This window comes from Fistularia commersonii, chromosome 21 (assembly GCF_037954325.1).
Source record: "Fistularia commersonii isolate RoL2024-O1a breed Wild chromosome 21, RoL_Fcom_v1.0, whole genome shotgun sequence".
In the NCBI taxonomy this organism is placed as follows: domain Eukaryota; kingdom Metazoa; phylum Chordata; class Actinopteri; order Syngnathiformes; family Fistulariidae; genus Fistularia; species Fistularia commersonii.
In genome coordinates this window covers 15,292,788-15,314,603 of record NC_141304.1, presented here as the reverse complement: position 1 = coordinate 15,314,603, position 21,816 = coordinate 15,292,788, and the positions used below count along the sequence as shown (strand labels likewise).

The 21,816-nt window shown below is 46.3% G+C and overlaps 2 protein-coding genes across 3 annotated transcripts in view; both read right to left on the bottom strand.

The window, feature by feature from the left end:
* Positions 1–155: 155 nt before the first annotated feature.
* tgm2b (transglutaminase 2b) lies at positions 156–10,742 on the bottom strand. The gene is made up of 13 exons (XM_086168729.1): positions 10,550–10,742; positions 8,559–8,735; positions 7,719–7,937; positions 6,547–6,665; positions 6,092–6,220; positions 4,970–5,150; positions 4,759–4,891; positions 3,063–3,169; positions 2,747–2,986; positions 1,138–1,410; positions 898–1,058; positions 682–818; positions 156–461 (listed from the first exon to the last, which is right to left on the bottom strand). The coding sequence occupies exons 1-13, from the start codon at positions 10,557–10,559 to the stop codon at positions 311–313; spliced, it is 2,037 nt and encodes a 678-aa protein (XP_086024855.1). The 5' UTR covers positions 10,560–10,742; the 3' UTR covers positions 156–310.
* A 1,295-nt stretch (positions 10,743–12,037) lies between these two features.
* quob (quattro b) overlaps positions 12,038–21,816 on the bottom strand; it is a 28,719-nt gene continuing 18,940 nt past the window's right edge. Inside the window, exons 15-24 of one of the 2 annotated variants that reach the window (XM_086168719.1) lie at positions 21,487–21,736; positions 19,822–19,911; positions 19,434–19,658; positions 18,317–18,487; positions 16,939–17,116; positions 16,546–16,662; positions 16,254–16,469; positions 15,829–16,100; positions 14,256–14,299; positions 12,038–14,162 (exon numbers count right to left, since the gene is read on the bottom strand). In XM_086168719.1, coding sequence (XP_086024845.1) covers positions 14,267–14,299; positions 15,829–16,100; positions 16,254–16,469; positions 16,546–16,662; positions 16,939–17,116; positions 18,317–18,487; positions 19,434–19,658; positions 19,822–19,911; positions 21,487–21,736 — 1,552 coding nt within the window. In that variant the 3' untranslated portion in view covers positions 12,038–14,162; positions 14,256–14,266. Of the gene's footprint in view, positions 14,163–14,255; positions 14,300–15,828; positions 16,101–16,253; positions 16,470–16,545; positions 16,663–16,938; positions 17,117–18,316; positions 18,488–19,433; positions 19,659–19,821; positions 19,912–21,486; positions 21,737–21,816 lie in introns of those variants that run through there. The other variant, XM_086168720.1, reaches the window with a different exon arrangement.

Below are 21,816 nucleotides of genomic sequence, written 5' to 3'. Positions count from 1 at the left end.
GGCTGCACACGGAGCACAAGCGTCTGGCTTCAGACCCTCCGGCTTCTTCCGAGACGGACCAGCCGAACGCCCGCTCGGACGCTCGGCGTGTTTACGAGTCTGTAAACCGTGACGCTGTTTTGCTTGTTTTTAAACAAACGTGGACGACATCATGGCGGATATCTGATACTTTATTCCAAGTGCAGTTTGAAAAAGCAGGTGTAATCAGGATTTTATGACAAAGCAAAGGTGCGAGTACAAAATAGGATTCGCGTTTCCGAAGGGAAAACATGATTTCGATACGTTGACAAGAACGTTTAGCCACGGCGGATCACTTCCCGATGATGACGTCCTTGTAGCCTTTGACGTGATGCAGCTTGTCGCTTTCAAAGCCGACCAGGAGCTTTCGCAACCCGCAGCAGTTTGGGGTGAAGTAGATCTTCACCTTGGCGTCTTCCCCCGGCCCGACGGCGGCGCTCAGCCTGCGAGGTCAACATCGAAACGGCGATGACGAAGAGGCTTCTCACAAACGCGTGACTTTTTCCCGGCAAAGACGTTTTATAGCTCTACTCGGTGATGCCGTTTCATAAATATCCAGGCCGTCCAGACCAGAATTGGAAACCCACAACTTCGTGTTTCCTGCCTCCCTCGTTCCGAGTTCAGATGAAGCAGCGAAAGAACGGCGTGTATCGTTTCTCCTACCTTTCGCTGATGACGGATCCGCCGGTCAGGTTGGCGCCCTCGATGTGGAAGCAGCAGTCCCGGAGGGGCTCGGGCAGGGGGTTCGGCATGGTTATCTCCGCCGCCAGCTTCCGGTCGACCTTGGGCTCGCCCAGGATCTACAGAAACATCCGGATGTTGCATCTTCAGCGAGGGGTTTCAAAGAGTAACGGTGGTTTCGTGTCTCCGGCCACTCACTCGGACTTTGATTTCTGGGTTTTCCAGCATGATGTTCCTCATTGCCATGTTTATTTCCCCGCTGGTCACGTCGGTCAGCACCGCCACCAGGTGGATGAGGTTCTCCTCGGCGATCTGCTCACCATACTTGGAGTAGTTCAGTCTCAGGGGAATTTTTCTGGCTGGGAGAGAAACCACGCCGCCGTTTGTTTATCAGCTGTCAGGAGTTAGCGTTCGCGCGAATCGAAACGGGCGTCTCACTTCCGCCGGGGGCCAGCTGGACGTTGAGCAGCTCCTTGTAGCCGCAGCATCCTCCCACCACCCCGTTGTAGGACATGGAGCAGGACTTGAAGACCAGGCGAGATGTTTTCTGGCTGCGCGTGGCGTTGGTGACCACGGCGAACACGTCGAAGTCGCAGCCCTTCCTCATCTCCGGTGAGACTTTGATAGCGAGATCCACACCTTCGTTCTTCTCCTCCCGCCGCTTGACTTGGCGTTTGGCCTTCACGAAAACCTCCAGCTCCTCCTGAGAGCCTGGACGTACGTGAAGCCGGAAAATCATTCGTTTTAGGTCGAGGAGCGTCACATTTTGACGGATTCGAGATCATAGTTTGCTATGAATACAACAAGAGACGATCTTATGTACATTTAGGGAGCGGTTGGAATGAAGAGAAAGGAAGTTAAATATCCCGTGATCTGGCTGCGCCTTCTGCGTGTTCGCAAGTGTGTTTATGGTTAAGATCGCTTTTATTTTGAGTTTTTAATACCAAGCCCTTGTACATTGGAAACGAGGATCCTATCCAGGATCTCCCGAACGGATCTTGTCAGCTAAAACAAACTGAAGCGGCGCGATGAGGGCGATGTCGGACGATTGCCGTCCGTCGACTCCATAATCCACATCACGGGCCGAGAAGAACAGCGAAGGTACAAGAACGTCAGGGAGGAAGAGCAAGCAAAGCAGGGCTGCCGAGATTCGGGAAAGTCTTTCCGCCGAAACCGATTCGGTGGCGACGTTCAGGAAGCAGCGGGAGGAAGGATGCAAGGTAGACCTTCAACCGGGGACTCGACGGGATCTCGGTTCCCTTTCGGAACAATCCTCTTCTTTTACCCTGCTTGTGTTTCTAGAAGTGTCCAGAGCGTAGGAGAGTGTGGAAAAGGGGTGAAGAGACGGTCCAAGCAGGTTGGAATGGCTGGAGAAAAGTGTCAGGGGTACGAAGAGATAGAAGAACATCAGCCAGAATAAAAGGAAAGGTGTACAAGACAGTGGTGAGACCAGCGATGATGTTTGGACTAGAAACTGTTCCAATGACCAAAAGACAGCAGGCAGAACTAGAGGTTGCAGAGATGAAGATGTTGAGGTTCTCTTTGGGAGTGACCAGGATGGATATGAAGGTAGTTGGTGTGAGAGAGGAGGATCCAGAGAATAGGGTTAGATGGAGAAGGTGGATTTGCTGTGAAGACCCCTGAAGGGAAAAGACCAAAGGAAAGGAAGAATTTGTCACAGGGGTGCAGGACATGTATGACCAAGACAAAGTGATGACGGCGATGGCTTAAATATGAACACTCTGTTCATGTCTAAACCATGGTGAAGATCTGGGTAGAAGGTTGATGAAGGTGGAGCTGCCAGGCAGGAGGTCTGGAGGAAGACCAAAGAGAAGATTTATGGACGTCGTGAGAGAAGATATGAAGGTAGTTGGTGTGAGAGAGGAGGATCCAGAGAATAGGGTTAAATGGAGAAAGTTGACTCGCTGTGGCGACACCTGACGGGAAAAGCCGAAAGAAGAGGTGTTTCTAGAAGTGTCATGTTATTATTCTTGGCCGGGATGTTTGGTTGGGCTTGTTTAGACAGTGAAGGCAGCGCCGCTCCTACCTTCGGGGTATTTGTAGAGATGAGTAATATCCTCCCTGTCGTCACTGCCGACGCTCTTTGTGCTGATAAACTGGCCCACGGTTGTCGAGTTTGTGGTTTTCTGAACACTCCCGTCTGACTTTTTGGTAAAGCAGACGTAATCGGCGTTGACTTCAGCGAAGACAAACGGAGCGTCGTACTTCATCATGAGTTGCCCCTCCTTGATGGCCTTGAGAGGGACGGGGCCGCAGCAGAACACCCCTGAGCAGAGCATACGTTGCAAATATGAGTCCTGAATCTCGGGGCTACATGCGCCGGAGTTGAAGGTCTTGCTTACCGTCGCTTCTCTCCTGGGGCGTCGGGTCACTGGCCTGCCAGCCGTTGTAATTTGAACCTTGAAGGTCAGGTCTGGTCATCCAACTCTCCACCCAGCAATGGAAGTTCCTAATCGAACCGTAGAAATTGTCAAGCTCCCGTTAAGGAGCTCCTTCAGTGTGACTGCCTGGATTTCCATAAAACGCTTCAGGAGTCCTCCATCTAACCATTTCTCCTATCTTCTACATCCTCTTCTCTCTTACCCACTAACTTTCTGTCCTCTCTCTTCATCTATAATTCTCTTCCCCGGTCTTCCTCTGGACCTCCGGCCTGGTTACCCTTCGGCCTCATTGTTCCACCTGAGTTCCTCTCCTTCACACATGTGTTCTGTCTTGTTGGACTACCCCTCATCCCTCTTCTGTCCAGATCTTCCTCCATCTGCCCTCTGCTTTCACTACAGATCACAACGTCATCTGCAAACATCAATGTCCATGGAGATTCCTGTCAAAGCTCATCTGTCAGCCTGTCCACTACCATTGACAACAAGCAGAAGCTCAGAGCTGATCCCTGAAGCAGTTCCAACTCCACTTAGAACTTCTCTATCACACCTCCCTCACACTTCACCACTATCTCAGGGCTCTCATACATGTCCTGCACCCCTTGAACATACTTCTCCGCCACTCCAGATTTCCCCATTCCTCTTTTGGCACCCAGTCGTATGCTTTTTCTGGACCTACAAAGGCACAACGCAGCTCCCTCTGACCTTCCCTGTACTTCTTTTCTAACCGTCTTCAAGAAAATACCGTATCTTCAGTACTGCTACTTGGCAAATATTTAGTTTGTCCCTCTACAGCGTAGGTGTCAAACTCTGGCCCGCGGGCCACTTTTGGCCCGCAGTGTAATTATTTTTGGCCCGCAAAGCCATACTAAATAATATGTGCCGGCCCGCCGGTATCATAGCCTACAGCGCATGTACCGCTAATACCACAAATCCCAAAATGCTCTGCTGGTGTTTTAGCACAAAAATCACACCGGGACCCATAAACGTCTTCTCCTCTGTTGACAGTTACCATAGCAACCTTATGCTAATACTGGTAACGTACTACCCTTCTGAACAATAGCAATAAGAAAGGCAGACTATCAGAGTAGATCAATGTGTAGCAAACTGAGCTTTAATTAATGTTTTCTTGATGCACTATGATTATTATTATTATTATTATTATTATTATTTCATTTTTCAATTTATTATCAGCCTGTGGTAAAAGGTTTAAATTTAACTCAGAAGGTTGCAAATGAACAGAAGCACATGATTTTTATGTATTTTTAATTTATTATTATTATTATTATTATTATTATTTCATTTTTGAATTTAGTATCAGCCTGTGGTAAAAGGCTAAAATTTAACTCAGAAGGTTGCCATTAAAAAGAAGCACATGATTTTTATGTCATTTTAATTTAGATAATAAATGCCATTGATTTGTTTTTTTATTTGAATTTCAATTTTAATATTAAGTTATGTATCACCTAGTATTAACATTTGCTTGTTCTATATATAAGCACAACTTGTTTGGGTGTTAAGGGTCGCGGTTATATCTGGAGGAGGAGTTTTTTAAATAAATATTAATGTTTGTCCCAGTTTTGAATCTTGGCCCACTGTGTATTTGAGTTTTTTACAAGTACGTGAAAAGCACTGAAACACGCCCGCGACCGACACCTACCACAACATTTCTTTGCCTTGAATAGGTTTTCCATTTTCGTCCCGGTAGCATTCAATTACCAGGTTGCCGTTGGAATCGTGCGCCGAGTTGAAGTTGGTGACGACTCTGCAGGGGATACCGAGGGCTCTGGCAACTGAGCGCGGAAAAAAGTAAACATCAGCATCGCTGGCGTCGGTATGAGGTGGCAACGCCGTCCGCCGTCCCGTCTTACCTGAGCAGGCCACCGCGGCGAACACCCAGCACTGTCCGTACAGGACGGGCTGACACTGCTGTCCGTCCCATTTGCGCAAGATATCGACGCTTCCCCTCCAGGCTAACGGGCTGACGCCGCGGTCGTATGGTTTGAACCACTTCCCTTGTATCACCCCTCGGTCGGCGTCGTTACTGTTGACCTGCCGAGGGACGGAAAGCAAGGTTCACTTCATTCGCCTTCATTTTCATTCCATCGGCAAGATTGTCTCAGAAAATTAGAATATTGTGATAAAGTTCTTTAATCTTCTTTCATGCAATAACAAAAGTAATCAATTGACATATTGCGAGCATTTTATTATTTTTATATTGCTAATTACGGCTTACATCTCAAGAAAACTCCAAAATCCTATCTCAAAATATTAGAATATCATGGAAAAGTAAATTTGTTTTTTTAATTGCATTACAGAAGATAAAGAACTTTATCACAATATTCTAATTTTCTAAGACAGTCCTGTATAGTGGACTCTCGCTACTTTGTGGTTCGGCTTTCGCGCCCTCGCTACTTTGCCGTTTTGTTTTTTTGTCGTTTGATTCTCTCGATTTTTTTTGCACTTTGCCGTTTTTTTTTTTTTTTGTCATTTGCTTCTCGCGATTTTTTTTTGCAGTGTTTGAATTTTTTTCGTGATGAAATAGCCATGTTAAGTAGGAAGAAAAGCAGTAAATGAAAATTCATTTTATAAAACGGATAAAATACGAGATCTTTTTTGCCGGCCAGCATTCTTGGAGACATTTAGATACATTGACGGACGAGGACCTCAGGGAGATGATGAAGAGGAAGAAATGGAAGCAAAACGAGAGCAAAATATGTTGCAAAATAAGTACGACGTTGTAACTCCATCGACGGGACCGTGGCAGTTTATCAAACCTTTTTTAACCAGAAAAAAAAAAAAACGGCAGTAATGTCTACTTCGTGGAAATTCCCTTTTCGGAGGGGATCTTGGTACTCCCGTGCAGAGTAAGGGTACACTGTATAAAGTAGTTGCTGGTATGATAATAAAAAAAAAAAAAAAAGATGTTTTCAATCAAATCGAGCGTCGCCGTGAAGTATGTCTGGACGTGTGATAGGAAAATCCACCCGTACCATCGCGCTGAGCATCCTGCTCACGTACACGGGGCTCCTCCTGTCCGAGCAGTCGCTGCCAGGATCCGTCAGGCATTTTGGATTCACATCCAGAATCCTCAGGCAGATGTCGAGGATTCCAGACTCGAACTGCGCGGGAAATATACGTTAATCATCTTCAGCTGCCAGCGCTTAAATAAAAACAACAAGGAAATGAATCGGCGGTGCTTTTCATAGAGGCCCGTTGAAAACCTTCCAACAGGTGTAGCTGCATGCGGCGTAATCCTGGCACAACTCGGATCACTGTTGCTCTCGCAGCAAAGAGCTAATCCCTCTGAATTCGGCGTCAGAAATGAGGTTCAGATGGCGTGCGGTTATGTAACGCGCCACAAATCACCGGCTTCGGAACCCGATGTTCTTCCCCTGTCGCGGCGCCGATCGAGTGAAGTTCACAACATCGGCGCTAGTTTTGGTACCTGTCCAAAGTTCCACGGCAAGGGATGGCGGTAGCTTCGGGTGCCGCAGAAGATGATCCCGTCCTGAGCCAGGACGTACTCCTCCAGACATCGCTGGTCCTCCATGTAGACCGCATCCCCTGTTGCCAAGGAGACACGCCGGTTAAAAACACGTCAACAGTAAAAGCTCACTCTTGCGTGTGATTATGTTTACAAGCAACCCAGAATAGGTGTTTAATAAACTTTTAAACCGACCGCCCCTCTACACTTCTTGCTCTCGTGGAGCAGTATTAGCTTAGTACGTGCCTCCAGGTTTATTTTGGTCCCTAAAAGCTCCTGAGGGAAACACTGCATGCCATTATGGTGCATAATCAAGAAATCAGGCGGAGGGAAAAAAGGTCAACTGAGAAAAACAGGAAGAATCGCATGTGCTTGCTAACAGCTAAGGTCCTGTCTTTCTGTTTTTAGCGTCCTGAGGAGCATCTTCTCCATCTAGGCTGAGATGATTGGACACGTGCAGAGATGGCGGAGATCTGGGTAGAAGGAATGCCGAGGTTGGAAAGAGGACGTGAGGGCAGGAGAAGGTGCAGAGAAAGTTTATCTCCACTGCATTTGCACTCGGCTTTCACTTGCACATATTTCTCACGCTGTTTCCATTTCCCTGCACTTTACAACAGTGTGTTTACTATCTATTTATTTATCACTACTTCTCCGGACGCACCGCAGAGTTTCAGCGCACAGAAAAACACGTTTCTGGAAGGAGACCCTTGAAGAGGAGGGGACGCGGAAGCCGGTAGTTTCTTACCTCGTTTTCTGCAAGCTTGTGATGACTTCGAGATGCCGTTTTGTAAATATTTCAAAAAATATATTTTTTTTTTCCAATATGCCAATGCATGACGTCTTGTAGTCAAGACCGCCGTGTTTCCCCGCACAGGGGATTAAAACCCCGCGGTGCAGAAGTTTAAAAAATATATAAATATCACAGAAGTTATGGCAAAGACATCAGGGTCATTGTCGAAGTCCCAAAAAAAGCAAAGGTGCAAATGTGTTAAAGGGACAGCAGCAAAATTAAAATCGTGCAGGTGAAGAGTTCGGAGATCAGTGCAATTTATAGATAATGTGACCTCCGAGTGTGTGTGTGTGTGTGTGTGTGTGTGTGTGTGGCTTGAGAAGTGATGGCTACGTCTACCCACCCGGGCACCAGGGGTTGAAGAGCAGGATAAACTCCTTCTGCACCGATTGGCCGAGGTACAGCGCGTAGCGGCCGACTGGTGCGTCGGGCGGAGAGCAGATGGTGAGGGCCACCAGCTCGCCGCAGGGGCTGCCCACTGTCGCGCTCCAGCACGAAGTGTCGATGTTGGCGGACAGACCGAAGTAGGTCCTGGTGCCGGACTCCTCAGAAGGTTGAAGACCTGAGACGGGGATTATCGTTAGTGCCCTCCGAGACACGTCGAGGGGCTTGACTTGTATGCCGAGGATGGCAAAGTTTTCTCAGCAATATCCGATGAAATATCCTGAACTTGCAAGGCCCGTGTCGCTATCTGTAGTGCTACACATCTCCTCTTAGGAAACGGTACTTCCTGTTCTGCGAAAGGGCGATTGCCGACGGGTTTAGGTTGTTTCTTTGCTCTCCGAGACCCATGGAAATGGAAAGCGCTCTGGTCTAAACCGGGAGAGCGGAGTTAGAGCGGGTTCAGCGACAGGTTGATAGCAGATGGTGTTGCTGAGATGAACGTAAAGGCCAGTAGCAGTCGGGGAAAAAGTACTTCCTCTGCCTCTCCGTCAACAATAGGGCTCATTTCCCTTCCGCCTTTTTGGAAATACCGACGGGTCAAAGAGCTACAGCGTCAGCGCAAATACGGCGGGCGTTCCCGTCGGGAGCTCCGCTTCCGAACAGGACGCCGCAACAATGCTAGTCTTTCACCCTCTGATCATCATGGAGGTGGTATCTTACACCTCAGACATGCCGGAGACGTTACTTTCTCTCTTGCGAGAACGTTATCTCTGCGGGAAACTTAATCAGGACGTCTCACCTGTTTGCGTAACGCAGTCGAGGCAGCTGACTCCGGGTTGGTAGCTCTTGCGGAGGTACAGGCTGATGTTGAACGGCTGACCCCTGCGCACAATCAGGCGGTCCACGCCGTTGAGCTCGGTGTGATGGTCCCGGTTGTTGAACTCGCACTCGAGGTCCACGCGTTCGATGTCCAGAGCTTAAACGAGAACACGGGAGGTTTTATTTGGACGATGAGAAAGAAAAGTGAAGGTTTGAAGACGCTCAAGTCAGATACCTGATGAAACGCTTTGCTACTAGCATTAGCATAGCCGCCGTGCTTTACTCGCTGAATGGATCGCAATGGCGTGTTGGAGGAAACGTAAAACACAACGCAAGGTTGTTTTCAGTGCGACCGAAGAGGAAGTCTTCCACGGTGGCGTTTTCAAACATCCAAAGCTGGAACGGCTGTTCCGGCTCGCTATATGCTAACACTGACAAAGCTACGAGCCTCTTCAAGATGGTCACGTTGGCGTTTCGGACCATCAGGTAATCATAACACGCCGCATACGTGTTCGTTCGCTCCATCAGATTCACCCTCTCATTCACACATCCGGGCAATTTAGAGTCTCCAATGAACCTCCTGCATGTTTTTGAATGGAGACTCCACGCAGAAACGGCTCCGTTAGGAATCCAACACGGGACCTTCTCGCCGTGAGGTAGAAGATCTCTCGTCTCTCTTCAAGTGACAGTCATCGCAAGTTCCGTAGTCAAAACAGAACTGTTTTTAACTGCTTTGATTTATCCGATAACTTCACTCCCCAGAGCGAATAAGCTCAGATCTGTTCACATTTTATTTCCTGATATTTAAACCCCCTCCCCACCCTTCCCAAGCCTCGGCCCGGCCGGCAGGGCGTTCCTGCCTTGTATGGTCAGACCATTAGATCAACCGGGGTTTCTACATGGCAGGCAGCGACTGGAACGCTCTGCAAATATGCCAACCTTCCCCCCCCTTTGCACGCCATGCTGCGGCCGACTTCCTGTTTGCTCTGGAAAGGCATTTGATTTAATTGCGTGCAATCAAACCCCCCACCCGCCGCCACCTGATCAAAAGGTGAAACGTCCCTGCAGGAATTAAGGAATTAAATATCCAGATTTGTTTGAGAAAAGGCCAGATTCTGCAGAGTCTGGTGCCGTTTCTGCATGAAGTCCACGGGGGAGGAAGCCACGTTCTGAACTCCGAGGCTCGTCCTGCAGATTTAACATCGGTAGAGCTGATCGCGCCTCATCGGAGAGCAGCTGCGATTTAAACTTTTCTTTTTTTTTTTTTAATTTAAATTGAAAAACCATCTGGAGAGAAGAAAGATCTAGCGGGTCTTGTCTGATTTTTTTTTTTTTTTTTTTTTTCTTTCTTTCTTCCCCATCTTTGCGGTTGCACCTCCGGGCGTAAAAAAAAAAAAACAAACACGGGCCAAAATGCAAACGTAATTACGCAGATGAAAAACATGTGAGGGGCAAAGAAACGGCGCTTTAGTGGCTCACCGGGAAGCTGACGTCACCCTGCCTAAAGAAAAACATTCGACTCGATCCGACAAACGTTATGAATTCCGTCGGGGCCTCCGGGTGCCGCCTCAGACTAATAAGGGAAGCAAATAAACAAACTAAAAATGGAAAAAAAAGGGGTCTTTCAGCTGCGAGCCGCCGTGCAGGCGTGATGCTCCGTGCCGGACGTCACCACCAAGATGGGAAAAACAACTTGTGAATAGTTTTCACCTGCCTTTCTACACAAGGCTGGAGAAGCAAACGCTTGAGATGCCTGCAAACCCTCCGCTGAGCCGCAGCTGTTATTTCAAGGGTTAAAGGTCACCGGCGGAGATTAACTGTTCTCCCGATGGAGGACATCCAGGGTGCACCTTCATCTTCAAGCTCATGACAGGACTCAGTGAGGAGAAGAAACAACCTTTTGAATCCTTGCAGCAGGAACAGTAAGAAGGTCCCATGATGACATGGAAGCCACTCCTCCTTCCCCCCTACCTTGAGCCATGGCTGCGTCCGGGTAACGGTGCTGGAGGTCCGGGCTGCGGGGTGCTGCAGGTCCGCTGGAGGGACTGGAGGTCCGGAGGAGGAGCGCTGTGTTGCAGTGGCGGAGGGTTTCTCGGCTTTATTTGTAGCGCTTGTTCCACGGTGGGCGTGACGTGACGTGACGCGACCCTCCCCTTCCCCGCAGCACACATGCACGGATGCAAGTTCCACGGAACGGCGTGGCGCCTGACGCGGCGCTTTCTGGAGACGCATTTGTTCATCTGCAGAAATGTAGAAATTGTGTTTACAGGAACAACGACGCGTTAATTGTGGCTAATTTATCTTTTATTTGCCTATTTTTTCTCAGCCGTTATCCGTGCGTGCGTTTGCGTTTTTTTTTTTTTTTTTCCAATTTCGACTTGTGTTACTTTTTTAATTTGCATTTTATTCCTCTCTTAATTCAAATCCTTATTTCTGTTTTTCGATTTGTTTTTTAAATTTTAAGTCATTTTTTATTTTCGTTCTGGGTTCATTTTTTTTTTTTTTTGCAATTTTAATCTCATTTTTATTCATCTGTTCATTGACTTATTTATTTATTTTCCAAAACCAAATATATCCAAAACATTACATTAAATTACATTCCAGTCATTTAGCAGACGCTTTTATCCAAAACATAAAATGAGATGAGATAAGATAAGATAAGATAAGATAAGATAAGATAAGATAAGATAAGATAAGATAAGATTGTGGAAATTCAAGATAGTGCAACAAGGACAGGATCTATAACAATGAATATATAAAGTCATGGCCAAAAGAATGACACAACCATAGAAACATCTGGCAAACACCCTAAAAACACTTCAGGAACAGTCATTCTCAAAACTTTTGGCTGTGACTTTATATAAACAAGATAGACAATTAAATGTCATCCACAAATTAGCAGGGTGAACAACAACAGGGATAAAAATAGACAACAGACTGGAAAAAAATTATAAATAAAGAGGGTGAGAATAGAAACAGTGACAATAACAAAAGGACACGAGTGGAAAACTGCATCGAACCCACGTTCACGCGAATTGAACGCGACCCCGAGTTCAGGATGAGCGGATCAGAAGATGAACCAGTGATTGAATGAAGGAATAACTTTTGCAGGTGGTTTCTCAGAGCTTCACCTCCGCAGGCGTGAGGAGCTTCACACACCAGCACGCAGAACGTGCGGCGCCGCGGTAGCTAACGCTTTTGCGGTTGAAACGAAACTACAGAGCCACCAGCCACACACACACACACACACACACACATCTTGGCTGCAGGCGCAGGCATTGCATCACCCTTCGTGATTAACGGGGAAACCGAACCCGGGCCTCCCTCCAGACCCACGCCGTGGAAATGAGAGAACGCCGCTGCCAAGCTGCCCGTCTGATTGGCCGAGGCCTCCGCCTGCGTCCGGCGCTCAAAGTAATCGGGTGCGAGGAGGTCAATAAGACAATACCACACAGAGGCTGAGAAAATAGGGACAAGATTTATTAGAAAATGACATTATTGTTAACTTTAACATGCTGGAAGTAAAACAGGAGTGTAAATGTGTGGCACAGAAGACGCACGGCGGAGGGGAGGCCGCCGCAACCACGGCAACCACGGCCGAGCCGATCGCATCAATACGGCTTCCAATTCAAAAGGCATATATTATCCTCAGATGCACTGAGCGTCCCTTACACTTCCCCCGCAGTTGGCCCAAGGTAACGTGTGTGTGTGTGTGTGTGTGTGTGTCTACATTTTCATTTGCACTTTGTTTATTTCCAACAGTGCAAGAAAACAGCTGCTATGCTGTTCCAGTGGCACGGCGAGATTAGTTTAATCAAGAAAATCATCTCTATTAAGTATATGTATATATATATACATGTATATTTGTGTGTGTGTGTGTGTGTAGGGTGACACGTGTTTTACATTTTAAGTGAACGCCTGCAATGGAAGCACGTAGCAAACGGAAACTGTTGACATACAAAGCAAACAGCGTTGGAGTCTCGGCGTTTCCGTCCATCTGGATGGAGCGCAAGTAGCAAACATGAGCGTGATGGTTGGAGGTTCCACACATCGGTATCTTCTCAGCGGCCGCTGAACCCTTGGAAGGATAATGGAGGTCGAGGGAAGAACCCGTCGGGTTTCCATGGGACGGTTTATCAGCCGGAGGGTTTTTAATTGTTTGACGAAGGTGGGAGAAATTAGCGAGGGGGCTCGTACATCTCTGGCTGAGCTGCAGATGACAGGATCTATTTATGACGTGTGAATGAATGAGTGAATGGTTGCATGTCTTTATGTGACGCGTGAATGAGAGGATGAATGGAAGATGTCTTTATATGATGTAAACAGTTATATATCTATATGGCAGGATGAATGGTTGCTTGTCTAAATGACGTGTGAATGAATGAGTGAATGTTGTGTGTCTCTATATGACTTGTGAATGAATGGGTGAATGAATGGTTGCACGTCTTTCTGTGACGTGTTAAAGAGAGGGTGAATGGGTGCTTGTGTAAATGACATGTGAATGAATGGATGAATGTTGCGTGTCTCCAAATAACTTGTGAATGAATGGGTGAATAGATGATGTCTTTATATGACGTGAACAGTTATAAGTCTATATGACAGGATGAATGGTTGCTCGTTTAAATGACGTGTGAATGAATGAGTGAATGTTGTGTGTCTCAATATGACTTGTGAATGAATGGGTGAATGAATGATGTCTTTATATGACGTGAACACTTATATTTTTCTATATGACATGATGAATGGTTGCTTGTGTAAATGACATGTGAATGAATGGGTGAATGGTTGTGTGTCTCTTTATGACTTGTGAATGAATGGGTGAATGAATGGTTGCACGTCTTTCTCTGACATGTTAATGAGAGGGTGAATGAATGGGTGAATGGTTGTGTGTCTCTATATGACTTGTGAATGAATGGGTGGATGGAAGATGTCTTTATATGACGAGAACAGTTATATGTCTATATGACAGGATGAACGGTTGCTTGTCGAAATCACGTGGGAATGGTTGTGTGTCCCGAAATGACGTGTGAATGAGCGGGTGTATGGCTTTGGCATGTGAACGAATGAGCGAGTGAATGGATGTATGTCTTTATATGACCGAGTGAACGGTTGTATGATGTGTGGATGAGAGGATGAATGGTTGTTTGTCCCAACGACGTGGATGAATGAGTGAACGGTTGTATGTCTCTATATTATGTGTGAATGAGAGGGTGAATGTCGTATGACTACAACATACAGTTGGAATGAATGAGTGAATGGTTGTGTGTCTTTTTGTGACATTTGAATGAGAGGGTGACTGTGTATGCATGTGAACGCTCTGTAACCCTTGCATGACATTTGCAACTACGACGGGTGTTTAGAAATCAACCAAACACACACACATGCACACACTCCGCTCCACACATTTTGACGGGGGCCGTCATTTCCAAATACGTTATGTACATAAGTTTTTCTTTCACTTCCTCGTTTTAGGTGTGCGGTTAAGGCCACGCTATGCAGTATTTACAGGGGAGGTTATGGATTACAGTAAAGCCGATAAAAAACTACAATTCAAGAGCCGCTCCCTCCTCCTCCTCGGGCTAATCTGTCAAGAGGAAACACACATAAATTAATTACATTTATTATCAAGGAGTTATGCTGGATGATGAATGGGGAAGGTGAGCGTTATTACTCATACCCTCTGCCGTATCAGACGTCAGTGGATTTCCCAAGAACGGTGTTCTGCAAGAGAAGAGTTCATGAGAAAACATTCCTACGTGAGGGCAAACAAAGTCCGACACTGAAGTACATCTGACCTATGATGTCAAGGCGATGTCTGCAACGTGTCGCTCAAAATGCAAAAATGTTTGAAAGCCATTGAATGGGAAGAATTAATGGAAAGCTTCGGCGCCATGGTTAGCGCCGCCGCCTCACAGCAACAAGGCCGCTAGTTGGATTCTGACATTGGGGGTCAATGTCCAGCGGGTCAACTGGCGAGCCTGCATTGGCCAGATGTGGGAATGAATGAGTCAATAGTTGTATTCTTGTCCAAATCTCGTCGTGGCAACAGGACTTGAATTTCTTCACTCGAAGATGTTTCACCCCTCATGCCAGGGGCTTCTTCAGTGCCGCTCCGTAGGGTACCGCCCCTTTTTGGGGCCTCTCTAAAAGATCTCCAACATCTTGCTGTATACATGAAAGGACCTCAGGAAACTGGATGCAGCAAGGTTTTGGAGATCTTTCATCAGTCTGTTGTCTCCAGGGTCATCTTATTTTGCAGCTGTTTGTTGGAGCAGCTTCTCCAACAGACTGTTACAACTCCGCTGTCCAATAACCCCAAACAATAATTCACTAATCAGTTCATGCGCTGCTTCACATTGCCACTGTGCTCATTATTTATTTCTGTATATTATTAAATATGGAGAGGCTTTTTTAATAGATTATACTTTATACTTTTACACTTCAGAGTTTATTCATTAATACTATTCAAAAATTTCAAAGTATACAAATGATTACAAATGCCCTTATTATTATTATCATTTTAATTATCATTATCTATTTTTAACTTTTTTTCACTTGTATTTTTTAGCTAGCTTCTTCCTGTCTTGTATGTCTTGCTGCTGCTGCTGCTGCTAAAACTAATTTTCCAAGCACGGAATCATACATCTCCTCTCATCATCTCATCTCAAGTGAACAAATTCAAGTCCAGTTGCCTCGACAAGAAGATTTTGGCGAGAATCCACCATGACCCCGTGACTGAGATGTGAAGAGCAGTCGTTCCTTATATGACATGTGAATGGCTATGAGCTGGTGAATGGTTGTTAGCATCGGTGGTTTGTTCATAACGTACCACTAAATTTCAAAGTGACATTCTACCTCTGGTACAGCAGATCTGACCATTGTAGCTGCCTCTGAATTTAACGTCCAATCGGGGTGCAGTTCCGCTCCGTTGGGAACCGCCCCCTTTTTGGGTTTTTCACGGACCAGTCAGGTTGTTATCGCCTCGAGTTCTTAGATTCTATTTCATTTTTACAAGACAAAATTGTCTCGTCAGCCGTTTATTTACCTATTTAATGGGTCACCTCAGTCATCATTGCAAAAGTTGAGAGGGGCATAAAAGAGCGAATACTTGTATGCTTCCACATGTAGCCTTGTGACCGAGCGGCGACCGGTCCGGGGTGAACCCCGCTTCTCCAATGAATCATTCGCCGACTGAGTGACTTTTCATCGAACCGCATGAAGCATTTCAAGTTACAAGCCTTGCACCGCACCTTCCCAGAGGGCAGGTCTTTGCTCGGGGCTTCTGGTTTGGACTTGGCCGCGACCGCAGCTTGGCTTTTCTCCGGCGATCCCAGAGGAGCGGTTGGTTTTTGTGAAGCTGCGGGAACCTCGGTTCGAATGGCCGTCGCCGCTTCCCTGCCGGTTATGACGGAGGCGCAAACTGAAGAGGCGTCCTCCACCTCTCTCTCCAGAGCAGAGTGGAAGCTGTGGCTGGAGCTGCTGAACCCGCTCACGCTCTCCCCCGACGACTCGGAGCTGTCGACTGAAACAGCAGGGAAATAGCAAGAAGCGTCTCGGATGGGTTTCCGGGGTGGGTATCTGCCAGATGCAACCGAGGAAGGACGCTTTGCAGATGAATCCTGACCTTCTTGGAAAGGAAACATCTCGGACACGACAAGGTGACATCGGCACTCACGCAGTAAGTTCTGGATCACGCTCTCACGGTCCACTTCGTCCTCTTCCAGGACGCCGGAGGGCGAGACGTATCCGTCGAGGCCGCCCGCGATCCCCCTCGGCTTCGGTTGGCCCGCGCACCCTTCAGGGGACCCCGCTGAACCACCAGGTGTCTTCTGCGCCCCTTGAAGCCCCTCCTGAGCACCAGGTGATCCAACCGATGGCGGCACCTTGTTTTCTAAGGAGAGCCACTCGCTCACACCTCCATTTCCGGTAACCTAAATTTTCTCGCTAACAAACAGGCGTGTACGTACCCCTTCCCGTCACCACATAGTTCACGGCTCTGTCGTGGATCGCAGCGTCGCTGGGCTGGATGTCCTTGAAGGGCTTGTTTCCAAGTCCCATGAACACCCTTTCCTGCATTCGAACCTCTGCGGGACACACGGCGGTCATAGTTAGCATTGAAGTTTTAATACCCGGATTCAGAAATGACAGATACGAGCCTCTGTCATGGTTTGTAGCGTTCCTGTGTCTTGCTCTTCAGTGGCCTCTACAAGGGACAATGGACTCCACTTTCAGAGCGCTTTTGCACTTGGGGTTCTACTGCGATTTTCTCCGGATCGCATCCACCCGTTCACCCCTGCACCACGCAAGGCGCTAACCGGGCCTTCGGGAGCAACTCGAGGGGTTTGGCGTCTTGACTCTACCTCGGTTGTGCACTGCCTGCTCCCAGAGGATCCTCTCCAAATCCCTGGTCCAGGCCTCCTTCGCCTCCCGGCTCGCCGCCTGCAGCGTGTAAGTGTCCTGGGTTTTCCTCTTCCTGAACCAGATCTCGAAGCAAAGGCCGCTCTCGCCGCTGTTCTGGGTCATTCCAATGTCCGATGTCTAAATACGAGCAGACGAGAGGCCGCTTTCAATCACGTTTGTCAAATGTTTTATAGGCCTGGTGGAGTTTCAGTTGGATTTTATCGTGCGGTATGTCACCGTGTCTGCAAGAATGTTACGCAAGTCTTGGGCAAAAAGGGAATTTTTTTGTCCATGAATGAGGTCAACATCTGGAGCTGGTGTGTTTGCAAAAATGATACCGATGCAACATGTGGTGCGTTCAAGTCTGAATCCTATGATTGACTGGATGGCCAGTCATTTATTCTCTCTTATTTCAGGAAAAAAATCTGTAAAATGCATCTTGCTTAGCTTTTACTAATAATGATAATAATAATTACAATAATATAATAATAATAATAATTAAAATAACGGGAATGAAAATGAAAATGATAATATTAGTGATAGTAATGATGGTGGTCATAATGAAAATTATAAGAATAATTAATACGATAATAATACGATAATACGTATTACGTAATACGTTAATGTAAGTGAAAATGATAATAAAATTAGTGATGATGATACTAATAATACTGATACTACTACTACTACTACTACTAATAATAATAATAATAATAATGAGAATGAGAATCAAAATAACAATAATCATAATAATAATCATACTTATTATTAATATTTTCAATAATAATGTATTATTGAATGGATATAATACAAACAAAAATAATAATAAAATGATGATAATGATGATGATAATAATAGTGATGATGATTATGCTAATAATAATAATAATCATTATTATTATTAGTAGTAGTAGTATTATTATAGAATTGATATAATAATAACAACAACAATATTAAAAAATGATAATGATGATAACAATAGTGAGGATAATGATGCAAATAATAATAATAATGAATATTATTAACATTATTATTATCGAATTTATATAATTATAACAACAACAACAATAATTAAAAATGATGATAAAATAATGATTAAAATAAGAATAATGATTTTGGATGGAGAACTTGAAATCAAAGTTTTGTACATATGAGAGGAGAGTTGGTCAATACAAATATAACACAAGCATCATTATCTCCATGGCTTGCAAGGCTCCTGCAGCCTTGGAGACGTGCAACCGTCCTCCGTCTCGTCCAGACCAGGTCGAGAAAAGACAGGAGGGCGACGAACGAAAAGAAATTGCATCATAAGAGGCAAATGCTTTGTGTGTTGGTGCACCTTGAAGGACTGCTTGTAGATGTACGTCTCGTTGCCGACGTCCGTCTTCCTGGTCTTGCTGAAGAGGATGAGCTCTTGAAAGAGGAAAATGTGTCGGGAGCATTTCTTCTTCCTGAAGGTGACCAGGAACTCGTCCTGGCGGATCAGCTGTCCCTGCTCCTTCAGGTTCACCTGCAGCACGCAAAGGAGGCGGTTTAGTCGCCGTCTTGGTTGTCTCATGGACTTCTCACCATCTTCTCACACAACAACTAACTTCTTGTCCCCCTCCATCCGTTAACTTCTACTCTGGTCTTCCTTGAGACCTCCCACCTCAGCGTGCTTCTCCTCTGTCCACGTCCAGACCATCTCGGTCGGACCTTCTGATGGACTCCTTCCAGATCCTCTCCACATCTCCATCTCCGCTGCCTCCTGTCTTCTCCCCGGTGTCTCCAAACCAAACCCCGATGTTCTCTCACCTTCGTCTGATGTCGCCTCGAAATTATTTCTCATGGAGTTGTGTTTTTATGTCTGATCAACATTAAAACATTTCCTAGTCGAACTTGGTGCAAACATCTCCGCCAAGTTCAACCAAGTTCTCCAACATGTGGAGATCCAAAGGACCGCCAAAGTTATTTATCATTTGGCAAGGTCAAAATGTCTCACAGTTCATGATGTAATGAAAGAAAAAGTCAGGGGGGAAAGAAAAGCACAGGAATTCCAGCCCATTTCCTGTGTTCTTTATCTTGAAGTGAAGCTATCTGACCGTCACACCCCCGGCTTCTTCTGCGGAAAAATCATCTTCGTCCTTTCTGAGGAACTGCGATTTCGCCCCTTTCCAAGTGTTCCATACCGGATCAATCGAGGCCGGTTCTCGGAAAGTGAGCCCGATAAACCCCCGTCTTGCATATTTTAGAAATATTCTGAAGATATTAACCCCACGGAGAAGCTTCATGGAGGTGGCGAGCGAGGATATGAAGGTAGTTGGTGCGAGAGAGGACCGCACAAAGAATAGGGTTAGATGGAGAAGGTCGAATAGCTTTGGAGACCCCTGAAGGGAAAAGCCCAAAGAAGAAGAAGAAGAAGGAGAGCCAATAAATAACCCAAGGGTATCTGCGAGGTGGTATCTACGCTGGCTTACATCACACTGATGGATGGCGTCCATGGCCAGTAGGTTGTTGCCATGGCGGAGCTGGAACTGGACCACCTCCAGGGCGGCCTTGACCTCGGTCAGCTCCCTGGCCTGGGCCGGCCCGCACTCCCTCATCATGTCCTGCAGCAGCAGGCCGTACTTGCTGATCCTCTGCACGGGCTTCAGAAGGTACGACCACAGGTCCATCTTGTCGCCGAGCCTCAGCTGCTTTTGCTGGAAAAAAAAAGACTCAAACCTGAATATCTTCTGGATTGCCCTATCAGATATGATTGCACAAGAGCGCAGATGTTTCTCCTCGGATGGATAAACCCCGGATGAACCTGGCGCGGGCATACCGAGGACCTCCGACGTACCAGAACGCAACCGTGGTTCGTACCTTGAAGAAGGTCTGGCCGTGGTGGAGGAGAAGAGCGTCGGACTGAGGCTTGTTTTTGCTGTAAAGGGCGTACAAAGCAAAGCTCTCTTTCTAAAAAGCAAGAAAGGACATAAAGAAGAGCAATTGATGCCACATAATGTCCATCCAGATGTTCACCATAAACTCCGTGCAGGTGTTCTGTTGAAACATGAGATATTAACGCAGCAAGACGTTACAGGAAAGACTTTTTTTTTGACAACCTTTTATGAAATAAAAGATGGCAACATCTACAACTACCGATATATAACGTAAATCCTTACATGTAACGTTCAACTTGAAAGTATTTTTGCACGTCTTTTGCATGAGTTGGAGAATTATCGTAAATGCGGTTCGACGGAATTGTTTGTCCACCTTGACGTGTTCGGAAATGGTTTTATCATTGATTTAACACGATGAGGGTAGAGGTGGAAGGAAAAAAAATATCGTAATCAGCCTATAAAAATCCATAAATTAGCCGCATTGTTGTAAAAGTCGCAGTTATAAGCAAAAATTAAAGGTATATATGTGTACATGTGTGTGAAAATGGCCGCCAACCCCAGTTGGCTGATGAAGTGACAGAAAACATCTGGAGGGGTTTTTGGCTAACGGTTGACAAAGTTGAATTACTTGTTTTTCGCGGGGTTACTTTCCAAAAAGAACCTGTGATAGGCCAAATCCGTCAAGTAGACACCTTTATTTTTTTATACAATTATCATACAATTAAATACTCTATTATACATTGCTGCTGTCGTCCTTGGGTTTTGAAGGTGAATGGCTGCATGTCCATATGTGACATGAATATTGTCTGTATCTTTATGACGTGAGGGCGAGTGCAGGTTTTTCTCAATATGATGGGAATGAAAGGGTGAATTGTTGGATGCATCTTCACGATATGAATGGCTGCATGTTGAGATATGATGTTGTGAATATTGTATGTATCTTTATGACGCAAGGGTGGTTGTTAACTCCATAAAATATAAGAACGAGAGGGTGAATATTGGACCACAGTAAACCCTTGTTTTTCGCGGGGGTTACGTTCCAAAAAGAACCCGTGATAGGCTAAATCCGTGAAGTAGAAACCTTTATTTTTTTTTACAATTATTATACATCCTAACTAGAACTTATCGCTGCTGTCGTCCTTATGTTTTTTTCTTCCTTCTTTATGGAACGAACGGAAGATTCATTCATTCCGTAATGCCGACCTACAGCCGCGTAGCTTTTAGCTTCCCTTAGCATGTCCAGAAGTTTAGCTTTATCTGCGATAGATAGCATCTTCCGCTAACTTTTGGGCCCTTTTGTCGCTCCAGAGCGTTTTGTCAACATTACGGGTTTTAGAGAAACTCGAAATTGCGAGAGAATTTGCGCGTACGTCATGTAAATTTGTCAAGCTGTTTTACGTACGTGTCCATATTAAACTGCGACGTTATTGACGCACAGGTAGAGAAGAAGCGGAGTGACTTTTTAGCCAATCGGAATGCAGAACACGATGCGCCATGCAAATCCGTGAAGTAGCGAAACCGTGAAAAGTAAACCGCGTTCTAGCCAGGGATCACTGCATTGCATTTTGGCTCGAAGCAGGAATCAAGCATGACTTCATGTCGGGGACGGACGGGAAAATAAATAAACCAAAGCGACGGCGGCACCTACATGTCTCAGGAAGCAGCGTCCCACTCTGAAGGGCTCCTTCAGGCAGCTCTCCAGCTCCTCCAGAAAGTGATGACGGTGGAAGTCGTGCAGCTTCTCCAGGTTCCCGAAGACGCCTCCCTTCTGGCCCCTGAGGTCCTGAGGGACGTCGGCCCTGTCCAGCTCGGGGAAGTAGTGCTCTCGAACGTAACCCAGAGCCTTCACGTACTCCCTCTCCGTGAACAGCAGCTCCTCCATAATCCTCCCAAGTTTCCTGTTCCGTACGGGACGTTAAGAGATTTGAAAAGCGCCCGCGCGGCGACCCTTCGTACGGTTTACATTTTCGACTAACCG

What these genes read in the sequence shown, in the direction of transcription:
- tgm2b (XM_086168729.1), bottom strand. An exon ending in CGACTGCGTTACGCAAACAG is followed by an intron (nt 7,938 to 8,558) that starts GTGAGACGTCCT and finishes TCCCCGTCTCAG; the next exon opens with GTCTTCAACCTTCTGAGGAG. An exon ending in CTTCAACCCCTGGTGCCCGG is followed by an intron (nt 6,666 to 7,718) that starts GTGGGTAGACGT and finishes CCTTGGCAACAG; the next exon opens with GGGATGCGGTCTACATGGAG.